At 43.6% G+C, this 20,762-nt stretch overlaps 1 protein-coding gene across 2 annotated transcripts in view; it reads right to left on the bottom strand.

The window, feature by feature from the left end:
• The window catches only part of SH3TC2 (SH3 domain and tetratricopeptide repeats 2), a 56,898-nt gene extending 36,376 nt beyond the window's left edge, over nt 1–20,522 (bottom strand). Inside the window, exons 1-7 of one of the 2 annotated variants that reach the window (XM_012658257.1) lie at nt 20,318–20,522; nt 10,819–10,917; nt 7,247–7,374; nt 3,994–4,099; nt 3,789–3,790; nt 2,264–2,384; nt 981–1,182 (exon numbers count right to left, since the gene is read on the bottom strand). In XM_012658257.1, coding sequence (XP_012513711.1) covers nt 981–1,182; nt 2,264–2,384; nt 3,789–3,790; nt 3,994–4,099; nt 7,247–7,374; nt 10,819–10,917; nt 20,318–20,369 — 710 coding nt within the window. In that variant the 5' untranslated portion in view covers nt 20,370–20,522. Of the gene's footprint in view, nt 1–980; nt 1,183–2,263; nt 2,408–3,788; nt 3,791–3,993; nt 4,100–7,246; nt 7,375–10,818; nt 10,918–20,317 lie in introns of both variants that reach the window. The other variant, XM_012658256.1, reaches the window with a different exon arrangement.
• Nucleotides 20,523–20,762: the final 240 nt, after the last annotated feature.

Raw genomic sequence — 20,762 nt, 5'->3', positions numbered from 1 at the left:
ATTTATTGGGAATTTTATACCGAGCACTGTGACAAGGAGAGAAGTTCAGCAGACCTGTGCTGTTTTCTGGCTCTGCAATTAGTCAGTTAAATAGCTAACAAACAGTCCCTTTACATTCACACGGTCAGATTCTCTGCCAGAGCCACGCCCGGCGTCCACAGCCTGGGATCGTGTTCATTGTCACACTATATTTTGCAGTTTGCAATGTCTTCCAGCAGGCCTTCTTAAACTTTAGTGTGAAAAACATTCCCTAGGGCGCTTATTTAAAAAACGTATTCCTGGACCTAACCCTAAAAGAGTCTGAGGAGGGCCAGGGAGTCTAAATTTATAGTAAAATCCATGGCGATGCTGACACAATTGGTCCCCAGTCTATTCATTAAGAAACAGTGCATTAGAGGACAGGTGGTATATTTCCTCCTAGGTACACTGTCCATCTGAAATTTAGAGTTATCTCCAATTTCGTCAAACTGTGCAAACCTTGACTGTTAAAAAAAAAAAATACAGGCCGGGCACGGTGGCTCACACCTGTAATCCTAGCATTCTGGGAGGCCGAGGCGGGAGGATTGTTTGAGCTCAGGAGTTCGAAACCAGCCTAAGCAAGAGCGAGACCCTGTCTCTACTAAAAAATAGAAAGAAATTAGATGGACAACTTAAAAACAAATATAGAAAAAAATAATTAGCCAGGCATGGTGGCGCATGCCTGTAGTCCCAGCTATTCGGGAGGCAGAGGCAGGAGGATCGCTTGAGCCCAGGAGTTTGAGGTTGCTGTGAGCGAGGCTGACGCCACGGCACTCTACTCAGGGCAGTAGAGTGAGACTCTGTCAAAAAAAAAAAAAAAAAAAATACAGAAAGACAAAAGGCCACCCAGATTCTGTTCTCTCCCCCGCGCTGTGGCCGCCACATGAAAGCGTGCCTGCTCTGTTCTGTGCGGACCTCAGTCTGCTCGGAGACCCTCTCCCCGGAGACAGGTGGCTACTCACTGGTGGAAAGGGAGAGGCAGGGGCTCCAAGGCTGACACCGGCACCAGGCCCCGCTGGCCCGTCACCAAGGACACACCTTCCCACTCGGACCCTCCTTCAGCTGTCTTCACCGAGATTAACTCGTCCTTGCAAAGGGCCAAACACTCTCCTTCCTTCTCAGGTGGCTGAGCCACGGAGAACGTGGCTCTGCAGAAGAACTGGCCTGCAGGTGATGAGAAAAGCAGCGGCTTTCTGAGGAGCGGCAGGAAGTGAAAAGGGATTATCACACAACGCAACGTGTCTATCCAGAGCCCGAATACTGTTCTTCCCGGGAGTAAGGGGGCAGTCCAGGGCAGGCACCGCAAGAGGTCCTTGGGATCCCAGGAAAACTGGTACAAAGAATAAAGCCACTGAAAGGGAATTTTCTTAGAACAGACACCAAAATTTCTGAGTAATTTGTGAGAATAAGGCTTAATTGGGACTTTACCTTGAGAAAGAGATGAAATAAAAAGTTACAAAAATATGTTTATGTTTCACAGAGTTTCATTTATAATTGCAACTTCATGCTTAATCTTAGAACCAATGGAAAATAAATTGATTTGGGTGAATGTCATTATTCCAATAAAGTTTCATAATAGCACAATATGAAATTCTTGTCTTCATACATGATTCGTGCCATGCAATCATAATCATTTTTGCAAAAATATCATATTCAAATCTTGCTCTTTCAATGTGTCTGTTATGTCATCAGGCTTGTCCACTTCGGTTGTTAACTGGTGGGTGGTGACCTTGATGGGATCCTCACTTGTAAACAGATCAGGGGGTGTTCAAAGGGGTTCCTCAACATCACTTTCCTCGATTTCATGAAATATTTCAAGTTTTGCAAGATTTGCATGTTTATTTTACAATCAAATTATATCACATGTTTAGAGAAGTGTTTCTCAATCTTAGATACATATTAGAATTACGTGGGAAACTTTCCAGACCGTGCCAATGCTTGGGCCCCCACCCCTGGAGAATTAATGAACTTAGGCATTAACTGGCATGGGCATCTGGCATGGGCATCTTTGTAAAGCTCCCCAAGCAGTTGTAACATCACTCAGTGAGACTGACCCACACAGCTGTTCATGTGGTGTCAGTGTTGAATTAGTTGGAATGTTCAGAGTACTATTATAATAGGTGGGTTCACTGGTGACAATTTCATGTTTGAATGACCTTTGCCTCCCTTTATGTCCTACTTATTTCAGGGCCTTGGATAGCAAATATCCAGATAAGACCCCAGCCCCAGCCCCACACCCACTCACCTTCCTGTATCAGGAGTCCCAGGTGAATTGTTTCCAGGTGTTTATCATCCACGGACACTTGGATCTCTGTGTCCTCCACCAATCTGCAGTTGAGCCAGTACTTGTGGTCGAAGAGGAGATGCTCCAGACACGTGGACACGTAGCCTAGGAAGTCAAGCCAACAAGATTCCTGAGCAAAATGATCCCTGCCATTAGCTGAGCACGGAAGAGGTGAGCAAGCTCCCCCCTGAACCCAGGAGGAACAGATTCCCCACCTGCCATTTAACTGCAAGTAGAATAGCATAAGAGGGGTAGCTAGATATTTTCTAGAATGAATTCATTCTTCTCAGCATCTGTTGGGAGATATAAGTCGCTTTTAAATGATATTTACCATTTTCAACCTATTGTGGGTCTCCATAAATGCATGAGATGACCAAACCCAACTGCCTTGTCCTAATACATCCATGGAGGTCTCCAAGTTAACCGGGTTGACTCTGGGGGTTCGTAGTATCCCCTCAAGTCCCCCTGACCTGAGGTTCAAATTCCTGTGCTCCTGATGACTCAGTGGCTGAGAGGGGCTCCAGGGCCCACGAAGGAGTCAGGACTGGCTTCCACATATCAACACACACTCTGCCCCTGCCCCTTCTGCAATGCTAGTAAGCTCTTTCCTGTTAAAAGCAGACTAAAAACCATGTAAATTGTATACTTATAATAATTATGTATAGTGTTTTAAACATGCCTATAAATATGAATTGTTTGTATTAAAATGTTTCTTCTTTTGAGGCTTCCTCTTTTTCTTACGATGCAAAAACCTGTCTCTTTCCATTCTGACTGTCCGTTGTGCTGACTTAACACTTGTGTATCTTCTATAATTGCAATTCTTGAACTTTAATGTGCACACAAATCACCTGGGGATCTTACTAAAATATAGATATTGATTCAGTAGGTTTGGGGTAGGGCTTGAGATTCTACCGTTATAGCAGGGCCTATATAAAGCCCATGCAACTGGTCCATGGAGCAGAGTTTGAATAGTGAGGATCTCTAATGGTCCAGAAGGAGATATGCAGAGATGCACAGTATCTCTCCCTGAGTACCGTACATGGAATCCAGCATTTTCTGGGAGACGTAAAACCAGCATCCAATCAGGTGGCCTCTTGCTTTGCTTGGCTTTGCTTTGCAACTGTAACCGCCCTATCAGCAGATCTTCTCTCTGGAAAGGCAGGTGAGCCATTTCCCACCCCCATGGTGCTGGTGCTGTGCCCCAATGTCCTTCTTTACCTTCTAGAAAACATTGCCTCCCAAGGCTGCTATAAGCAGATAATCTCATCTCTTTCTTTGACTCTTTTCCAAATACATGGGATAAAGCATCTAGAACTTTACTATTTCAAGCAGCTACTTTGATCTCACTCAAGATTAGTTCCCTGTTTTAAAAAAATCAATTTCACATCTATCTCAATACTTTGAATTTAGTAGAGAGCCAATAACTGTTTGCCAAGTGATTAGTTATCTAATAAAGAAAGATTTCCCTGGACGCAAAGAAGCGAACTTCTTTATAGGGCATTTTAGAGTAAGAGTTAATATTTGCTTTAGACTTAGTTTCAGGCAGTGTGTGATATTCCAGACGTTAACCATTAATCTTAGGGCTCTATCTTTTTTAATTATCAGAGCCAGAGCAATTCCTTAATGTCAAGCCCTACCAACTGGCTAACTGTGAAGTAGATCCTCCTCCACCCACCTGCTTTGTCTCATACCTAAATTAAGGTAGGTGGAGAACTTCCAGATTTCCTCCATGGTCTTGAAGGTGATGAGGAACTGGGCCCTCTGGGACTGTATACTGACCAGCCTTGCGGAGAGGTCCTGAGCAAAGAGAACAACAAGTCACCCTAGGATGACAGAAGTGTCCCCTTGGCAAGCCCATATATGCACCAAATGCTTTGTAGGAGCTTCTTGATTGTGGCATTGATTTTTACATGAGCACGCACACACATACACACACACACACACACACACACACACACGCAGATGGGAACAACTTGAATATTCATCGACAGGAGACTGGGTAAAAGGGAGGGCAATTTATCCATACAGTGAAATATTATGGTATTATACAGCCACAAAAAAGAAGGCAGAAGTTCTTTGTGTGGATACAGGCTCCAAATATAACACTGCTGTACAACTACAGCGACAAAAGAAGCCAGGGTGCGGAACTACGTACAGAGAATGCTACTTTTTGTGGGGGCAAAAAGTGTGTGGGGGAGAGTAGAGGATGATTCATAGAAGGCATCTTGGAAGCAAATTTGATTGTGAATCTGTGTCTAATGATTATTTTTATAAAGCTGACAAACAGAAAAACCAAAGCACATAAAAATAAAAAATCATCCCAAATCCATCCTCCTAGACATCACCAATGTTAACACCTTCATGTATTAACTTGGAATCTTTTTAGCTACATAAGTTTCCATAGAACTATTTTACATAAATAGAATCATATTACATAAGTTATTTTACAATCTTTTGTTGCTAAAAAAATATTTTATGAACAGTCTCCTGTATCATTAAGTAGTCTACATTATTTTTAATGGTTGCCTTTGCCATTTTTGCACTCAACATAATTGATTCTTATTTCCTTATGGTTTCACATTTGGACAGTTTTATACTTTTTAGCATCCTAAATGGCACTGCAATAAACATCCTTTGTGCACATCCTTAATTGTTTTGACAAAAGTGATTTTAAGAAGTACCGTTGGGAACACAAGCGTGCACATTTCCAATCCTAAAATGCAGGCACCCTGCTGCCCTCCAGAAAGGCGTTCTGATTTACATGCTCGCAAGCAGAGCAAGAGGAGGCCTGAAAGCCTCTTTTAATTTTTCTAATACCTGAAAAAACAGGCCTGAATCACTGCCAAACTGGTTTTCCCCTAAATCTCTGTTGCTTGTCCAAGCCCCTGGAGTCGACTATAACTAGAGACGGTGAGAACATCCCTCCCCCAGGCCAGGTCCTGCCATCAACACCAACTTCCCAAGTGGTATCAGGAGGGAAACTTAGGGGAAGGAGAAGTGGGTATAAGAATCCGAAGGAAGAGCCCCTGGTTCAGCAAAGTCGGAACTCTGAGGTTCCACCACCCCAGATCCCAGGAGGCCCCAGATCCTTGGCGGATACAGATCCCATAATCAGGGAAGGGGTGGGTGCCAGGTGAAATTGATTTACAGAGAATTTATTACGTGCCAGGCGCTGCACCAAGAGCTTTATGAACAATACCTCATCTAACTCCCACAACAGCCCTATGAAGAGAATGCAACGACAGTATCTAATCCCTTCTAAGATGTGCTTTTATCCCACTTGACCACCTCTGAAATACAAGATGAGGAGGTGCGGCATCACTCTTAACTGGCAGCATTTGTTTTCTTTCTCGGAGTTGCATAAAATAACGGCACATTTTATAATCAATGGCATCTTAGATCTAATGAAAAATGCTTTATCCCTGTTTCGTATTCAAGGAAGTCAAGGCACAGAGAGGTTAACTAACTGGCCCAATGGCACCTGGGCAGGGGGCAGGGGGGAGGGGGAAGGAGGAAGGAGGGGACGGGTATTTGCATACACAAAGAGTGCAATGCGCACCACCCGAAGGATGGACATATTTGAAACTCGGACTTGGGTGAGGGGGGCAAGGGCAACATACGTAACCTAAACATCTGTACCCCCATAATATGTTGAAATAAAAAAAAAAAAAAAAAAAGAGTAGTTGATTAGATCTCGGATCCAGCTGACTCCAGGCCTCAGCTTCAGCCCACAAGCTTGCCCATCTCAAGCCTCAGCCCAGGAGGCCAGCTCTTGCAAGCAACCTAAGATGCCATTGATTATAAAATGTGCCATTATTTTATGCAACTCCAAGAAAGAAAATAAATGCTTCCAGTTAAGAGCGATGCCACGCTAAACAAAGGAAAATCTATGGTAGCAATTAGCAGCCAATATCTCCAAGATCCTGAATTCCAGAGATTAATAAAATAAAACTTAAAAACCCTTAGCTACTATTTATGGAGGACATACCACGCCAAACACCATGCCAAGCTTTCTGCAGATACTATCTCATTTTCTCCTCCTGAAAAGCCAGACATTATCTTTTTTGCTGCATGACATTTAGAGTACTTTTCGTCTTTGAATTTGTACCAGATTAATGCAGAGGCTGTAAAAATAACTAGAGCATATGTAAAGCAATATTCTCCTTCCTCTACCTCTAGTTGCAACAACTTTTATCCATTCGTGGTTTTAATCCTGCTAGTGAGTACCTCCTAAATTGTAAATAATTTGATCTCACCCTTCTTCCTGGGTTTTACAGTTGAAGATATCATCTACCCACTAGGAAAAATGAGGAATTGGTTTATCTACTTTATTGTCTTTTCTTCCTCTCATCCTAACATTTATAGTCATTGCTTTTTGATTGACAATTTTGGTACTTTAAAAAAATATATTTAGTGGTTACCAGAGGCAGGGGAAAGGGGATAATGGAGAGTTCTGGTTTAATGGGGAGAGTTTAAGTTTGCAGTGATGAAAAAGTTCTGGGGATGAATAAGCTGTGAATGTACTTAATGCCACAGTGAATCGTACACTTTAAAAACGATTAACATTTTATGTTATATATATTCCATCCCAGTAAAAAATAAAATAAAATTCAAAATCATCCCATCAGGAAAAAAGTATACATGATGAAGTAGTGCTATAATGATTTCCATTCTGCAGAGGTTAAGTAACTCCCCGAAGGTCATGCAACTAATAGTAGCAGATTTAAAACCAACTCTTCTCTGACTCAGCAACTCCAGGTTGCCCCATTCGGAGTTGCTGCCCCTTCCTGCTAAGCAGAGAGTGTGTATATAATCATTCATTCAGTTAGTCTGTTTGGCAGGCAGATGTTTTCTTGAGGGGCCACTTTGTCCCAGGCGCTGTCTTAGGTGCTAGAGAGGGACACAAGCCCCGCACCCAGACTGCTTCCAGCTTCCAGCGCTCACCTTAAACAGTGCTCGCACCTCCTGGTCCTCATTCTCCAGCGCCCAGAGGCGCCTCCGGGCTGCTTCGTGCAAGGGTCCATTTACACACCTCCTGGAGCGGCTCTTCACGCAGAAAGAGAGCGTCAGATCTCAAAGAGAACAGAGGGAGAAGGATCAGGCTGGAAATGCAATAAAAAGGAAGAGAGGACACCATTACTTTGATACGGGAGCGTGCCAGTCTCCTCTGCCAGCGAATTAATAAACTCCTCTTTCCTTCTCCTCAAAAAACAAACAAACAAACAAAGAATTAGTTAAATCTCCAATGTTCCCCCTACATGTTCACCTAAACCCAAAATTGGTGTCCTCACTAATTAGAGATTAGAGTAACATTCCTCTGAATGCCCCTTTAAACCGTTTTCCCCAGAGGTAATGGGGAGGGGAATACTGACGCCCGGGATGGCTCTGGAATCTCAGGTGATGCTCACATTGGTTCTTTCTGCCTCGTGCTGGGTTTATTCCTGCACTGCCTGGCACTGACACAGAACCAGCCAGCACATTTATTGCTTCTTGCGGATGATTTGTGCAAGTTCTGAATGAATACTACTTTACCCGTATTTAAGTAAATGTATCTACATATTAAATTTATAATATGTAATAGACATATTTTATGAATTATACAAACCCACATACATTTTCTCTAACCAGTTTGTTTCTGATACTGCATTTATTACTGTTTGGCAGGGTACTTAGTGTATTAAAATCTATCTTGAAGTTCTTCAAAATGCACGTTCACTTAACAAAGACTTATTGAGAGGCTCCCATGAGCCAGCAGCTGTTTTAGGTGCCGAGGTTACAGCAGAGAACAAGACAGACATGGTCCCTGTTCTCATGGAGCTTGTATTCTACTTGGCAAGTAATTCCATAAATGCAATAGTTTTGGATGGAGAAAAGTGCTGTTAAAAAAAAACTCAAGAGGGTTAAGAGACAGAAGGATGAAGTAGCTAGGGGGTGGGTATGACTTTGGATAGTGTTGTCAAGAAAGGCCACACTGAGGAGGTTTATCTTATAATTGCACTTTGCAATGTGTCTTCTTTAGATAGTAAGTAGCAACCTGTTAAGAATCATCCAACACAATAAACCAAAAGGCACTGGACTCGACAATCGCAGAGGTCTCTGTTCCAGCTCCAACTTGCCAGGACCTTACAAGTGCCTGAGCACATTAGAGACAGTCCGTATCATGCTCAAGGCAGCCCTGAGCTCCTACCTTTAAAAGGCCTGTCCTTAACCCAGAAGTCCTGACAATGCTGTGGCTGCAGGCCAACTCCTTTATGACATCCACAAATGACTTCACTTTGATGTGAATTTCGAGTGGATGTTTGTTCCACTAAGTTCCTCCCTGATCTGTGTTCCGATTTCATGCAACCCCTCCATTTTCAGCAACCCCTGTCCAGCCCTCCATCCGGTAGCCTCACAGCACGCTGATCACTAGGAGGAGGCCCAGCGTAAAGACAACGCCCAGGGAGGAGTCACACAGACGCGGGCTTAAGGCTTCACTCTACCACTCAATAATTGTGCCACCTGAACAGTTAATTGCCTCTCTACGCTTGACTTTCTCCATTAGCAAAACCCATAGGGGTTCTAAGGGGCTTACTAAATGACGCTGTGCATATAAACATATTTTCTCAGTGCCTGGTACATAGTAAATGTTCAATAAACACATTAAGCATTAGCAGTTCCCCCCTCCCCCACTCCAGCAATTACTGCCCTCATTTGGTTCTTTCCTCCAAATCCCGTCTCTCGCATCTGTCTAAAACCTGATCCAGACTCCCCTCTGGAATCTCTCTTGGAATAGCCCCTGCTGACGGATAGCCCCTTCAGTGTGCCCCTCCTTGCCATATATATGAATCTCAAAAGACCTGGGCTTAAATAAGCCAACTGCTTTTGAGTTCTCAAACAGCGAGAACCGATACTCAGAGCAGGACACCTGTGCCCACGGTGGGATCCCACAGTGCTCTGCATCGCTGAGTGGGGAGTAAATCCAGTTCACTCCAGTTTTAGTGCAAAGTATACTGGGTCACATTTTAATCCTTCTGGAAGCCTGCCCTGTAATCACGATGATGCGTCTGATTGATTCTGTCTGCGACTGTTCTGCATAAAGGAGCAGTTGGCAGCGGGAGCCGAGTCTCCCCTCCTCACTCCGTGACCTTCCTAGAAACATCAGCGGGGTGGAAACCGCTGAAGGACGGACAAGCTCAGCCCGAGGTCTGCTCAGTTTCATCTACAGATACTCTTTGTTCATTGGCCTTCATGCATTGATAAGGCAAAATGCTGACTCCGCCGAGTTCGTGAAACAGCAGATGGTAATTCAGGTTTTTTCAGGGGTGGCCCAACCTGACAGACAGATAAGCACCTTGATACAAAAGGCAGAAACCAAGGGCAGGGTTCTTCTCATTGCCACCCAAGGAGTTTGACAGTTTTGAATTTGAAATTGGGAAAAGAAAGAACCTGGTATGACATTTATACAATATCTAGTATATGATTTATAGTCTTTAAAATATTCATAATGTAAATCTTTTTCACAAATCTCTATTTTGTATTCCAGGGCGAGGTATATTTTTGGAGGACAAAGGAGCATCATGGTCATGAATAAGTGAATAAGGACCTTCGTCAGCACATATTAACCGTGTGGCCGTGAAGTCATTTCCCCTTCTGAGACCGTTTCCCGCCTCCTAAATGGGGGTCTTTGTGTCTCCACCTCAAGGTGAACACGTGAGTATGAGAAGAACATGGCAGGATCGCTGGGCACACGATCTGCCCTCAAATCAATAGCCACCTCCTTTGTACAACAGAATCCAACTCTGCTATAGGTTTGTCCTCAGAGTTTCCGGTCCAGGGTGCAGCCCAGGCATAGCTTTCTCCAATGACAATTTCCTCTTTATGGACTTCATCAAGGTCTCTCAAAGGGGACTTCGTGAGAGGCAGGTTTTAGGAATAAGATTTTTTTCACATTAATTTTAAAATCTTTTTCTGCTTCTGAAAGTTTCATGTAGATGCCCTTCTGCTCAGCCAATCTCACCCCACGTATTCAACCCTTCATTTGCTTATTTATTTATTTAATAAATGTTTATTCAATACTACAATAAGGTACTGTGTTAGGTATTATATAGAATATAGATGTGACCACCACATATTCTTTCAATAATTCATATATACTTACTTATCATTTTCTGAGTACCAATTATGTATGAACAAAAATTACCCTGTCCCCCAGTACCTGAAAATCTAATTTATGACATACTTTCCTTAACACAGCAAATATGTATGGAACTCCTGATATGTGCCAGATTGTGAAGGGATTTGAGTGCCAGACTGAGAAGGCTTGAAATAATCTCGTAGACAATGGAGTGCAATGGAGTATTTGTGAGCAAGTGAATATTGTAGCTACAGTCAAGCTTACGAAGATGCATTTCGTGGCAGCTCCTGGAAGGGGTAAGAGAGATGGAGTCTGTAGATGGGAGAGATAAGGAGGTTACTGAAATATTCTACATGGAGAGTATTTTTTGAAATAGAGTTTGTCTTTGGGATTTAGATACCTGCAGTCATGTTCTGTGGCAGGAAACATTTTTCCTGGTATTCAGATGAGCATATACACTCACTCGATGTAGTTGGATCCTTGGAAGGAGTTTCTTTACCTAGAAAAGATAAAATGAAAATTCATTCATGAGAGTGTAAGCAAGTTATAAGCAAGGGCTACAAGTTTTTGTGAAGTGACAATTTTTTTTCCAGGATTGGTGGCATGGAAGAATTCTAATAGTTATCGCCATTGCCTTACAATTATTTTGTACTCAGCTGTTATCAAAGAACTGCCATGCATGCTATCTCAATCCTGCAGCAGGCTGGTGTCCCCATCTTATTAAAAAAGCAGATTCGCACACACAAGTCAAACCTGGTCCCATGGCTTAGTATACCGAAGGTATTCAGTATACATTGAGCCTACACAGGTCAGCACGGGTCAGACTATAGCAAGGCTTAGGGTCCATGGGTGGATAATGGAAAACTTGGAGCAGAAACAGAGACTGGCACCACTAGGGAGATGACTGGGGCATGGCTGTAATGTCCCTAAAATATGTGATTGTCCCCAGCTGTCCTTCTGTCTACCCTCTAAATAAGGTCCTACTGGGGACCAATCTCCTCCCAGCTCTCTGAAAAGTTCTTGTCTTTGCAGCTGTAGAAGTGGAGTGAAAAGAAGAAAGAAGGTCAGGACACAGGCTAGCACTGGGGAGAAGGTTACTTTGATGGCAGAGTGTGGAAAAGACAGAAGACAGTGCAGCTGTGAATCATAAAGAAATAGATACAGAGGAAATGTCACAGTACTGATATAGAATGTGGCCTCCTTTATGGCATCCTCAAAATACAACAAGGGAACTCGAATCCTTAACACATTAATTTTGGTCGCTGGATTCTGTCCCTTTTTTCCATGAAGTTGCTTAAGAACTATACCATGGGGTCAGAATATTGTAAGCATGTCCTGGTTCTGGAAAGAAGGTTTGGGATCTTGGCTCAACCGCTCCTTGTGAGTCGCTCGTTTGACCCTCCCAGTTTCCTGTAAAACTGTGGGTCACAGTCAAGCAAACCTACAAGGTTTGCGTTCCGGATCAGTGCTTCTGAAGACACAGCCCAGGAGTGCAAGAGGGTTGGAGCAGTCATGCTCACTGCCGCTTAATACTGAACCTGAATTCTCATATTGCTGCCAAGAGCCTGCGTCTCCATTCTGTGCCTATGCAGGGGGATTTTGACACCCATGTTGAGGACCTTCCTTGTCTTCACAGCAAGAGCAGTTAGCACTGTTTTGAGTGAGGTACAAGAAGAATGAAATAGATTTCAGCTTGAATAGGCAGGAGGGGCCCACCAGCTCACAGCTCTTCATCCAGCAAATCTTGTTAGCTGTTCAGTGCTGAAAGCTAAGCAGCTTAGCTGGAAAGCCGGAGGTAATGAGCTATAGTGGAACAGGATCATTTTGTAGTTCTGCCCCCAGGAACCAAAAGCAACTGCAGCCAAAAGGTACTGGCCTGGGAATCATGATATGAGAATGGGCACTAATCAAATCCTCCCATGGAGGAGTGACATGACCTTGGCCAACACACTTCACCTGCCCACTTTTTGAGATTTCACTTTCCCCATTTATAAACGAAGGGTTGATCTAAATTAGTGCTTCTGAACCCTGGCTGCCTATTTGAATTACCTAGGTTGCTTTTTAAAATTCCTGTTTCATCCCCAGAGATTCTGATTTTGGGGGTCCATACTGTAGCCATAGGTATGTTTTTTAATTCCCCAAATGATTCCAATTTGAGCCAGTGTTGAGAACCACAGGTCTTAAATAGGTGCTTCTCAAAACTTCAGTGTGCGTATTAATCACCTGGGGATATTGATAAAATACAGATTTTGCCTCAGTAGTTGAAAGCTGAGGTTCTGCACGTCTAATGTGTTCCCAGGTGATGCTCATGCCACTGGGACCACACTTCGAGTGACAGCCTGCTTCCCTACCCTAGGACAAAGTTTGACCATAGGCTGTAGCAAACCCACAAACAGCTTTTTTTATTTTCTTTTGGCCCACACAGTAAATTTTTAGTTTGAATCACTGGACATCATTTAGAAATCAGAATATTTTACGTAACTCAGATGCTTAGGTTTGCTTTGAAATGTGCAAGATCTATAGCCCAGGGCCACACAGTTAGCTGAGGCTGCGTGGTCGTTGACCCTCTGCAGGGTATTTGTTCTCTAGCCACAGTGGTCCCCACTCCGTCCAGTCACTCATTTACATCTGGCCCTGGCGAGTTTGAGAGTGTGTTCCTGTTGTGGAATTCCATGAGAAGAGACAATTGGCTGGGTGCAGTAGCTCATGCCTATAACCCCAGCACTTTGGGAGGTGGAAGCTGGAGGGCTGCTTGGGGCCAGGAGTTTAAGACCAGCCTGGGCAACATTTCAAGACACTGTCTCTACAAAAAAAAAAAAAAAAATTTTCATTTAAAAAAAAGAGAGACTGTGGCTTGACAATGAGGGACTTTGAAGTGAGCTTGCCTTGAAGAAATCCAGGATGGTGACCCTGGCCTGGGGGAGAAGGTGAGCAGCTTTTAAAGGATATGTGAGGTTTAGAACAGAAAATTGCAAGGTTTTGCAAAACATGATTTGTGAACTGTTTGCATCAGAATCACTTAGGTAATTGTTTTTAAACAGATGTCTATACCAAAAAAAAAAAAACCTATAGAAAATATAGAAGAATATCTGCATGACTTGAGGTTGTCAGTGATTTCCTGAACAGACTGGAAAAAGTGCTACCCTCAAAAGAAATAATGGATAAATTGTAATACATTAAAATTAGGAACGCTTGTTAATCAAAAGATGCAATTAAGAGTGAAAAGCAATTGCCAGAGTAAAAGAAAATACTGATACTATGTATAGTCATCAAAGAACTCAAACCTAGACTATGTACAGAATGCTAAAAATCTTTAAGAAATAGGTAGGCAACCCACTAGAAAAATGGACAGAAGGTTTGAATAGGTATTCTACCAAAGATAATATCCAAACAGCTAACAGATAGATGAAAATTTGCTCAACCTCATCAGGAAAATAAAAATTAAAACCACATTGGGACACAACTACACTGACTGGCTAAAATGAAAGAGACAGATAAAGCCAAGTGTTTGTAAGGCTATAGAGCAACTGGAACTTCCATATAATGCAATTGTGGCAATAAAATTTGAAAATTTTCTCTTTGGAAAACTAACAATGTCAATTTAAGCCAAAAATTTATATGCACTAAGACCAAATGACATCTCCTAAAATATTCAGAGCAGCACTATTCGTAACATTCAAAACCTGGCAACAACTCAAATGTCCATCTACACTAGAATGGATAAATAAATGATGGTACATATAATTAAACACAATACAACAACGAGAATGAATGAATTACAACCGGATGAAACATCATAGATGGGTATATTCACCTTGTGAAACGTTACCACACTGTATACACGATTGCATGCACAATATTGTACGAATGGTAAACTTTAATAAAAAGGTGAATTTTAAAATGTTCTTGGAGCCTTCTCTGCCTACTCTACCTTGGAAAATCCAGGGGTAGAGTCTGGAGACGTGAATTTTTAATTAGCATATTGGGTCAAGATGGCTCAAGCCAATTCGCCAGCGTCCTCAGGATCCACGAGCCAGAAGGACACCTCCTTGAGAAACAATAAAGAAGCTGGAAAATGAGAGTGAGCTCTAAATAGGAAAAACAGGTAACTATTCTTGCACAAGGATTTACAGTTTCCAGAGCTCTTTTACACACGGAGTTCTTTTTCCACATGATGGAATTTGAAACTCAAGCTGAGCCTTGAAAAAGAACCAAAGACAATTCAAAGCAACACAAAACTATCACATGTAATCAATTACCTTAGGAAACATTACCTTATGATTTTTGTAATGACTGAAAGGAAATAAGCCAAAGGCCTGTAGTAGTTATTGCTGAGTCATTTTTGACAATCTTTTCTATACTTTTGTCTACTTTCCAAATACTCTACTTTTCAAATATTTTGTAATGGGCATACATTCTTTTTCTAACACTGAATGCAGAGAGAGAAGTGGCTAGGAACAGGTAGCAATCAGACAGCCCTGGACTCAAACCCTGGCTTCCTCATTAGCCACGTGACCTCCGTGAACCCAGTCTATATGGTTCATGTGGGTCTGAGTCCACCCCTGGCTCCAAAAGTGGGTACGTGACTCGAGCATAGTCCAACTGCTGTGCTATGGCCAAGTGACCAAGGTTAAGTCAATGAGAATTAGACCTAGGACCTCATCATCGCTCTTAGAGAAGAGAAATTTTCTTTCCGCTGCTCTTGAAGCTGTAAATATGACAGCCTGGAGCTGCGGGGCCCACCCCAGGGAGCATGCCTGCCTGAGGTTGATTCCAGTCTAGTACAAACAGAGCTTAGGACAGATAGCTTCCAGAAAACATCATTGGAATGTCTTAATCCAGCCATACCTGAAGCAAAAAAAAATTTTTTTAAAACCCTTGGCCTTTCATTTATTAATCAATAAATTACTTTTGATGTAAGCTAATTTCATTTCTACTATTATTGATCAGAAAAAGTTACTGACATTCAATTCAAAAAAACACTGAGATTTATTTTAAAATTCCCAAACTGTTTTCCAAAGTCGCTATACCATTTTGTATTTCCATTAGCAAGGTACGAGAGCTCCAGTTGCTCCACATCCTCACCAACACTTGATACTATCAGCCTTTTTCATTTTACCCACTGTAAATAGGTATGCAGTTTTATCTCCCTGTTTCCATTTGCATTTTCCTAATAACTTATGATGTTAAGCATTTTTTCATGTGCTCATTTGCCATCCATATATTTTCCATATGGTAGTGTCGGTATAAACACTGTGCAGTTTTTATTGGGTTATCTTCTCATTATGGAATTATAAGAGTTTACATATATATACACACGCACACACATGTATGTGCATGTGTGTTCTGGATATAAGTATCAGATGTGTGTTTTGAAAATATTATTGCCCTGTCAGTGGCTTGCTTTTTATTTTCTTGGCAGATTTTTATGGGTGGGGGAAAGCAGGATTCCCGGTAAAGAGATCAGCAGGCCAGGTGGGCATGAGTTTCGCACACACACGAGATGGGAGAGGCCAGCCTGTGCGTACTGGAGAGGTGGGAGATCGTGGGACTAAGATTGATGAGTATGGGAGGGTCGAGAGGGGCGAGCACTTTAAAGTAGGCAGAGGTGTTTAGAACGGATACAGCAAGAAACGGGGAGCCGTGCAACATTCTTGAGCATAGAAGTGGCGTAATAAAAGTGAAACCTCTACTTATGGTGGAATAGGACGGACAGGGCGAGGGAAGCCGGAGAGGTGGGAGGTGCAGCCAACCAGCTGCTATGGAAATCCAGGGTGTGGGTGTGAGAATGGGGACTGTGATCTTGGCAATGAAAAGTGAGGGAATAGAATAAATGACGTTATATTAATATTTTAAAGTCAAGCAAAGAGAAGGCATCTTTACATATTGAACATGAGGAATAAAGATGGGGAAGAGGCAATAATTAAAGAAAATGAATGTTGGAAGGGATTTGAGAGATCATTTAGTTCCACTCCAAATTTTACTGTTGAGAAACGAAGGCCCAGAGTGGAGTAGTGATTTTGCCAGGGTTACATAGCAAGTTAGCAGAAGAGTCAGAGTTATCCAAATCAGTGGGTACAGACCTTTGGCGTTTCCACTACATTAACCTGCCCTTGGAACTCTGAGGTCTAAGGTCTCTGATCAGGGAAACACCTCATGCATGACAATTTGCTGAAAATGAGAATTCACTTTCATTTCTCCTCTCTCAGCCTCTCTGTGCTACCCACCCACCACCACCCTCGACTTTAAGAAAAAAACTAGACAGTAAACATTTCCCTGCGTGCTTTTTTTCTCCATCTACATTTTCTTTCTTTTTTGGCCTGACAAGTATACCATCAGCAGTTTTTATGATGTAAACCCGCTTTCTCCTTGTTGGGACAAATATCAAATTAGAACTACAGCTACATCTATCTGCATGGATGTATCTCTGATTCTAATGTTGAGCAAAGAAAAAGAAAAAAAGTTGCATAATGCTATCATTTTGTTTAAGTTTAAAAATCTACAGCATCATTCTTTGTAATGATTGTGGGTTCATGAATATGTAGTAAAAGCACAAAACCACTGAATTCATGAAAGTGATTAATTTTGTGGAGAGAGCAGAGCTCTCCAGGGAACCCTAAGTGTATTTGTGATGTTTTATTTTTTCAAAAAGTAAGAGAAAGAAATAAATAAGTTCTCAAGGTAATACGGCATAAAGCAAAAATTTGTTACCAATAAACGGTGGGCTTATTATTCTAATATTCTCTATTATTGGTATGTTCAAAATGCTTTTCAAGTCTTTTAAAATTCAAAAGCGAAGCATCATTTACTATTGTCAGCATTCATCCCCCAGTCTCCAATTATTATTGACGGTTCACATTTACCAAAAAGGTTGAAAGAAGTTACAAACACTAGTGATAAATGCTGGCAAATGTATCCCTCCCACATCTTCTCTTTTTTAACAATTTTTTGTAGAGATGGGGTGTCACTATGTTGCCCAGGCTGGTCTCAAACTCCTGGCCTCAAGCGATCCTCCCGCCTTGGCCTCCCAAAGTGCTGGGATTACAGCCGTGAGCCACCACGCCCAGCCTACATCTTCTCTTTATGGGTGTAAATCTGCCAAATTTCTTCAAAAATGTCTTGAAGATAAGGGAGTTCTAGAAGCTTTCAGATCAATGAACTTTGACATGACACTTTCTCTATGATCCAAAGTCACCAACTATAATTTAGTAAACAGTGGCAAGAAACTCCTAGGGTGGGGAAGTCAGAGATGGTGGCAGTTAGCCGAACGCCTACCTTCTTACTATGTGCAATCAGGATATTCCTGCGAGCAAATGAGAAACAGCACAGGGAACAGACGCGCAGGCAGAGTCCACGTGTAGGAATGTGGATGCCCTGGGGTAGTCGGAAGTGACATTCGTTATCATGTCACGCAGACCAGTTGGGCAGCTGAGTGCTCAAAGCTATCAAGAGCCTTCTTTCCTGCCACCCTTATCCTGGAGGACTCACTGTTTGGTCTTCACTGTTAGCTCCCACTTAAACAGACACAAAGATAAAAGCAGCCAAAGAAACATGAGCACAGACTTCTTCTCCAGTAAAGTGAGGAATTAGGAAGAAGGGAAGTGGGAGTGGTCCGTATTAGCTAACAATAAAACCTCCCAGAATTACTGAGGGGTTATCAGAAGCCAGACCCTGTGCTAAGTCCATACGATGAATTATCTGATTTAATCCTTACAGAAGTTCCATGTGATGGATAATATCATTAGATCCAATTTACAGCCAGGAAAAGTGAGCTTCAACACACATGAGAGACTTGCCCAAGGTCACACAACTATTAAGTTGCTCCTGAGTGGGTCTCACACTCCGCTCCCTTTCTCTAAGATAAATAGGAACATCTAGAATGGGCATGTTTTTATCACCTGGCTTCACTACAACACCCACAGCAACCTCCCGAGGGAAAGGCCTGACACGGGTGGGCACGAAAAGCCATTGCAATAGAAACACATGGCGGGCCGCCTCTTGGGGAAAAGGTAAATCTGTTATCAATCTGTTATCAACCAGTTATCAATGGCAAAAAAATAGGTGAAAGAATAAAACAGTTGAATGATAGTATCAGAAAAAAATCGAGGATGTCTTCTTCAATATTGGTGTCTTTGTTCTGAGCGGCATAACTCTGTTCTACAGCAAATCTTTGACTGAAGGACAAATGTCCAACAGAAGCAGAGCTGCTCCAGCTGAGGGTCAGGGCGCAGGGGCAGTGCTCCCTAAGTCACATCCACACGGCAGTTTACAACACTCGGATTTTACAGCTGACCAAATGGAGGCCCAGAGAGAGGAGGAGATACGCTAGGGTCATAGAAACGTCACTAACAGTGGCTACCACTTATTGTGCTTAATTAACTGCAAGCCAGGCTGTTTTAAGTGTTTCACGTGTAGACTGAATCCCCACCACAACCCCATCAGGAAGGTGTAATCGCTTCATAAAAGCTACGGGTGAGGAAACTAAAACACAGAGAGGTTAAATAAATTGCTCGAGGCAAGTAAAAGAACCAAGATCAAACCCAGATACTTTGGCCTCAAAGACCAGGTGATTAGCCATGATGACACCTGCCTGAGCAGAGGTAGACTGAGTCATATCCAGGACCCAGGTCTCTGACCTCCCGGCCAGTGGTCCTGCGTGTCTCCCCTCCATGCTATGTCCGCTCCCTTGGGGTACAATGACAATAGGATTTAGGGAGAGGGACTGAAAAGTTTATAAATCCCAGAAATCTGGAGATGCAAAATGTTTCATAGGTAACGTTGTACCTTCTGTGCCAAGGACACTGTTTGGGGTTTGTTTGCTTATGGTTTTAGGTCCAGGGTGGCCTTTGTCTTGGAAGCACTCCCTGCTGTAGGTGCCAAGGTGCCCAGGCCAGAACCTCGAGCAGAGGATGTAGACTCTGGCTGCGTCAGGTTCCCTTTAAGGACCTCGAGTGCCTTCGACAAGCCCAGCTCACAAGACTATAGGGAGAAGTCATCTGTAAGAGAGTAGGAAGCCCCCAGCTCGGGGTGTTCCGTGGCTCCCCATCTCAGGAGCCATGGCGGTGCTCCCGGAAGACAGGTGATCCTAGCAAGGTTAGGAATGATTCCTTGGAGAAATGCTCCTCTATCTCCCAAATGAGTCCTCCCTCCCCCAGGCCACTCCCACCTTCCCCCAAAGCCACCACCCATGCTGATAAATATCACGAAAGAGAACACAGGGCCCCGCCTTGGTTCTGCTCTGAAAAGAAGCAAGGAGCTTTCATTGGGGTGATCAGCCACCCTGGTTTGCCTGGGACTGTCTGGGTTTCAGCACTGACTGCATCACAGGGAAGCCCTCAGTGTCAGGCAAACCAGAATGCTTGGTCCCCAAGTCAGATCTCAGATGACTTGACAATCTTAGAGCAGCAATTCTCCATGGCCTCAAATTGACATTCCTCCCCCAAAAAAATCACACTGCAATACGTAGAGGCAGGAAACTGCCTGTTTTTCTCCAGTAACAGAAACCCTGACAAAAATAGGCTTGAGCAACTAGGGCCAAATTTATGACCACCCGTAGGCCACAGAGGAACTCACTGCCTGAACTTTCTTCCTGTCCTAGGGAATCTTGGGAAGAAAGGAAGGAAGGGCTTAGTCACACCCGGGAGTGGCAGCCAAGAGCAGCTCAGCTCCTCAGCAGGGAGAGCTCAAAGCCTCTTTCTTCAGGAAAAGTAGATGCTTCTCAGGCTTGACTCTTGGTTTGCAAAGCCAAAGTGACAAGTACAGAACAGGGGCGGGAGGAGAAAGCACAACCATCTCCCCATCTTTGGCAGAGGAGATTCCCCAAGCCAGCAGGTCCCTGAGCCTTCACTGGACCAACCACCTCTGCCAAGCCACAGGCCAGGACCCCCCAGGAAACTCACCTGGGCCCCAGGTCAGACTCCGCTCCCCGGGGATGCAGAAGCAGCCACCCATGTGTGCACCATCCTACCCTGGGCAAGGCCCCTGGGAACACCAGCCAGAAGAGTGCTGGGAGGGGACAGCCTCCCAACGGTGTCCCTCCTCCCGCCTCCTCCCTGGCACACGAGGGACCAAGGCCCTCTCAATGCACAATGCAGCCTTTGATATCCCGGCTGCAGCAGGAGGCCCAGGCAGGGTGGGAGGGGCGGCCCAGCCCTCAGGCCCACAGCTCCTGCACTGTCAGGCCTCTGCTGGGGAGCAGGGCTCCTCCCTGCCTCTCTGCAGATCATGCCTATCAGGCTGCAGCACATTCCTCGCATTCTAGCACTGAGATACACAGTGTGGTTCTTCTGGGGGCGGCCAGGGCAGGGAAGGAGGGCAGAGAGCACCCAGGAACAAAGACTGCTG

Source organism: Propithecus coquereli, unplaced genomic scaffold, assembly GCF_000956105.1.
Source record: "Propithecus coquereli isolate 6110/MARCELLA unplaced genomic scaffold, Pcoq_1.0 Scaffold58, whole genome shotgun sequence".
Taxonomy (NCBI): domain Eukaryota; kingdom Metazoa; phylum Chordata; class Mammalia; order Primates; family Indriidae; genus Propithecus; species Propithecus coquereli.
This window is presented reverse-complemented; position numbering and strand designations above follow the sequence as displayed.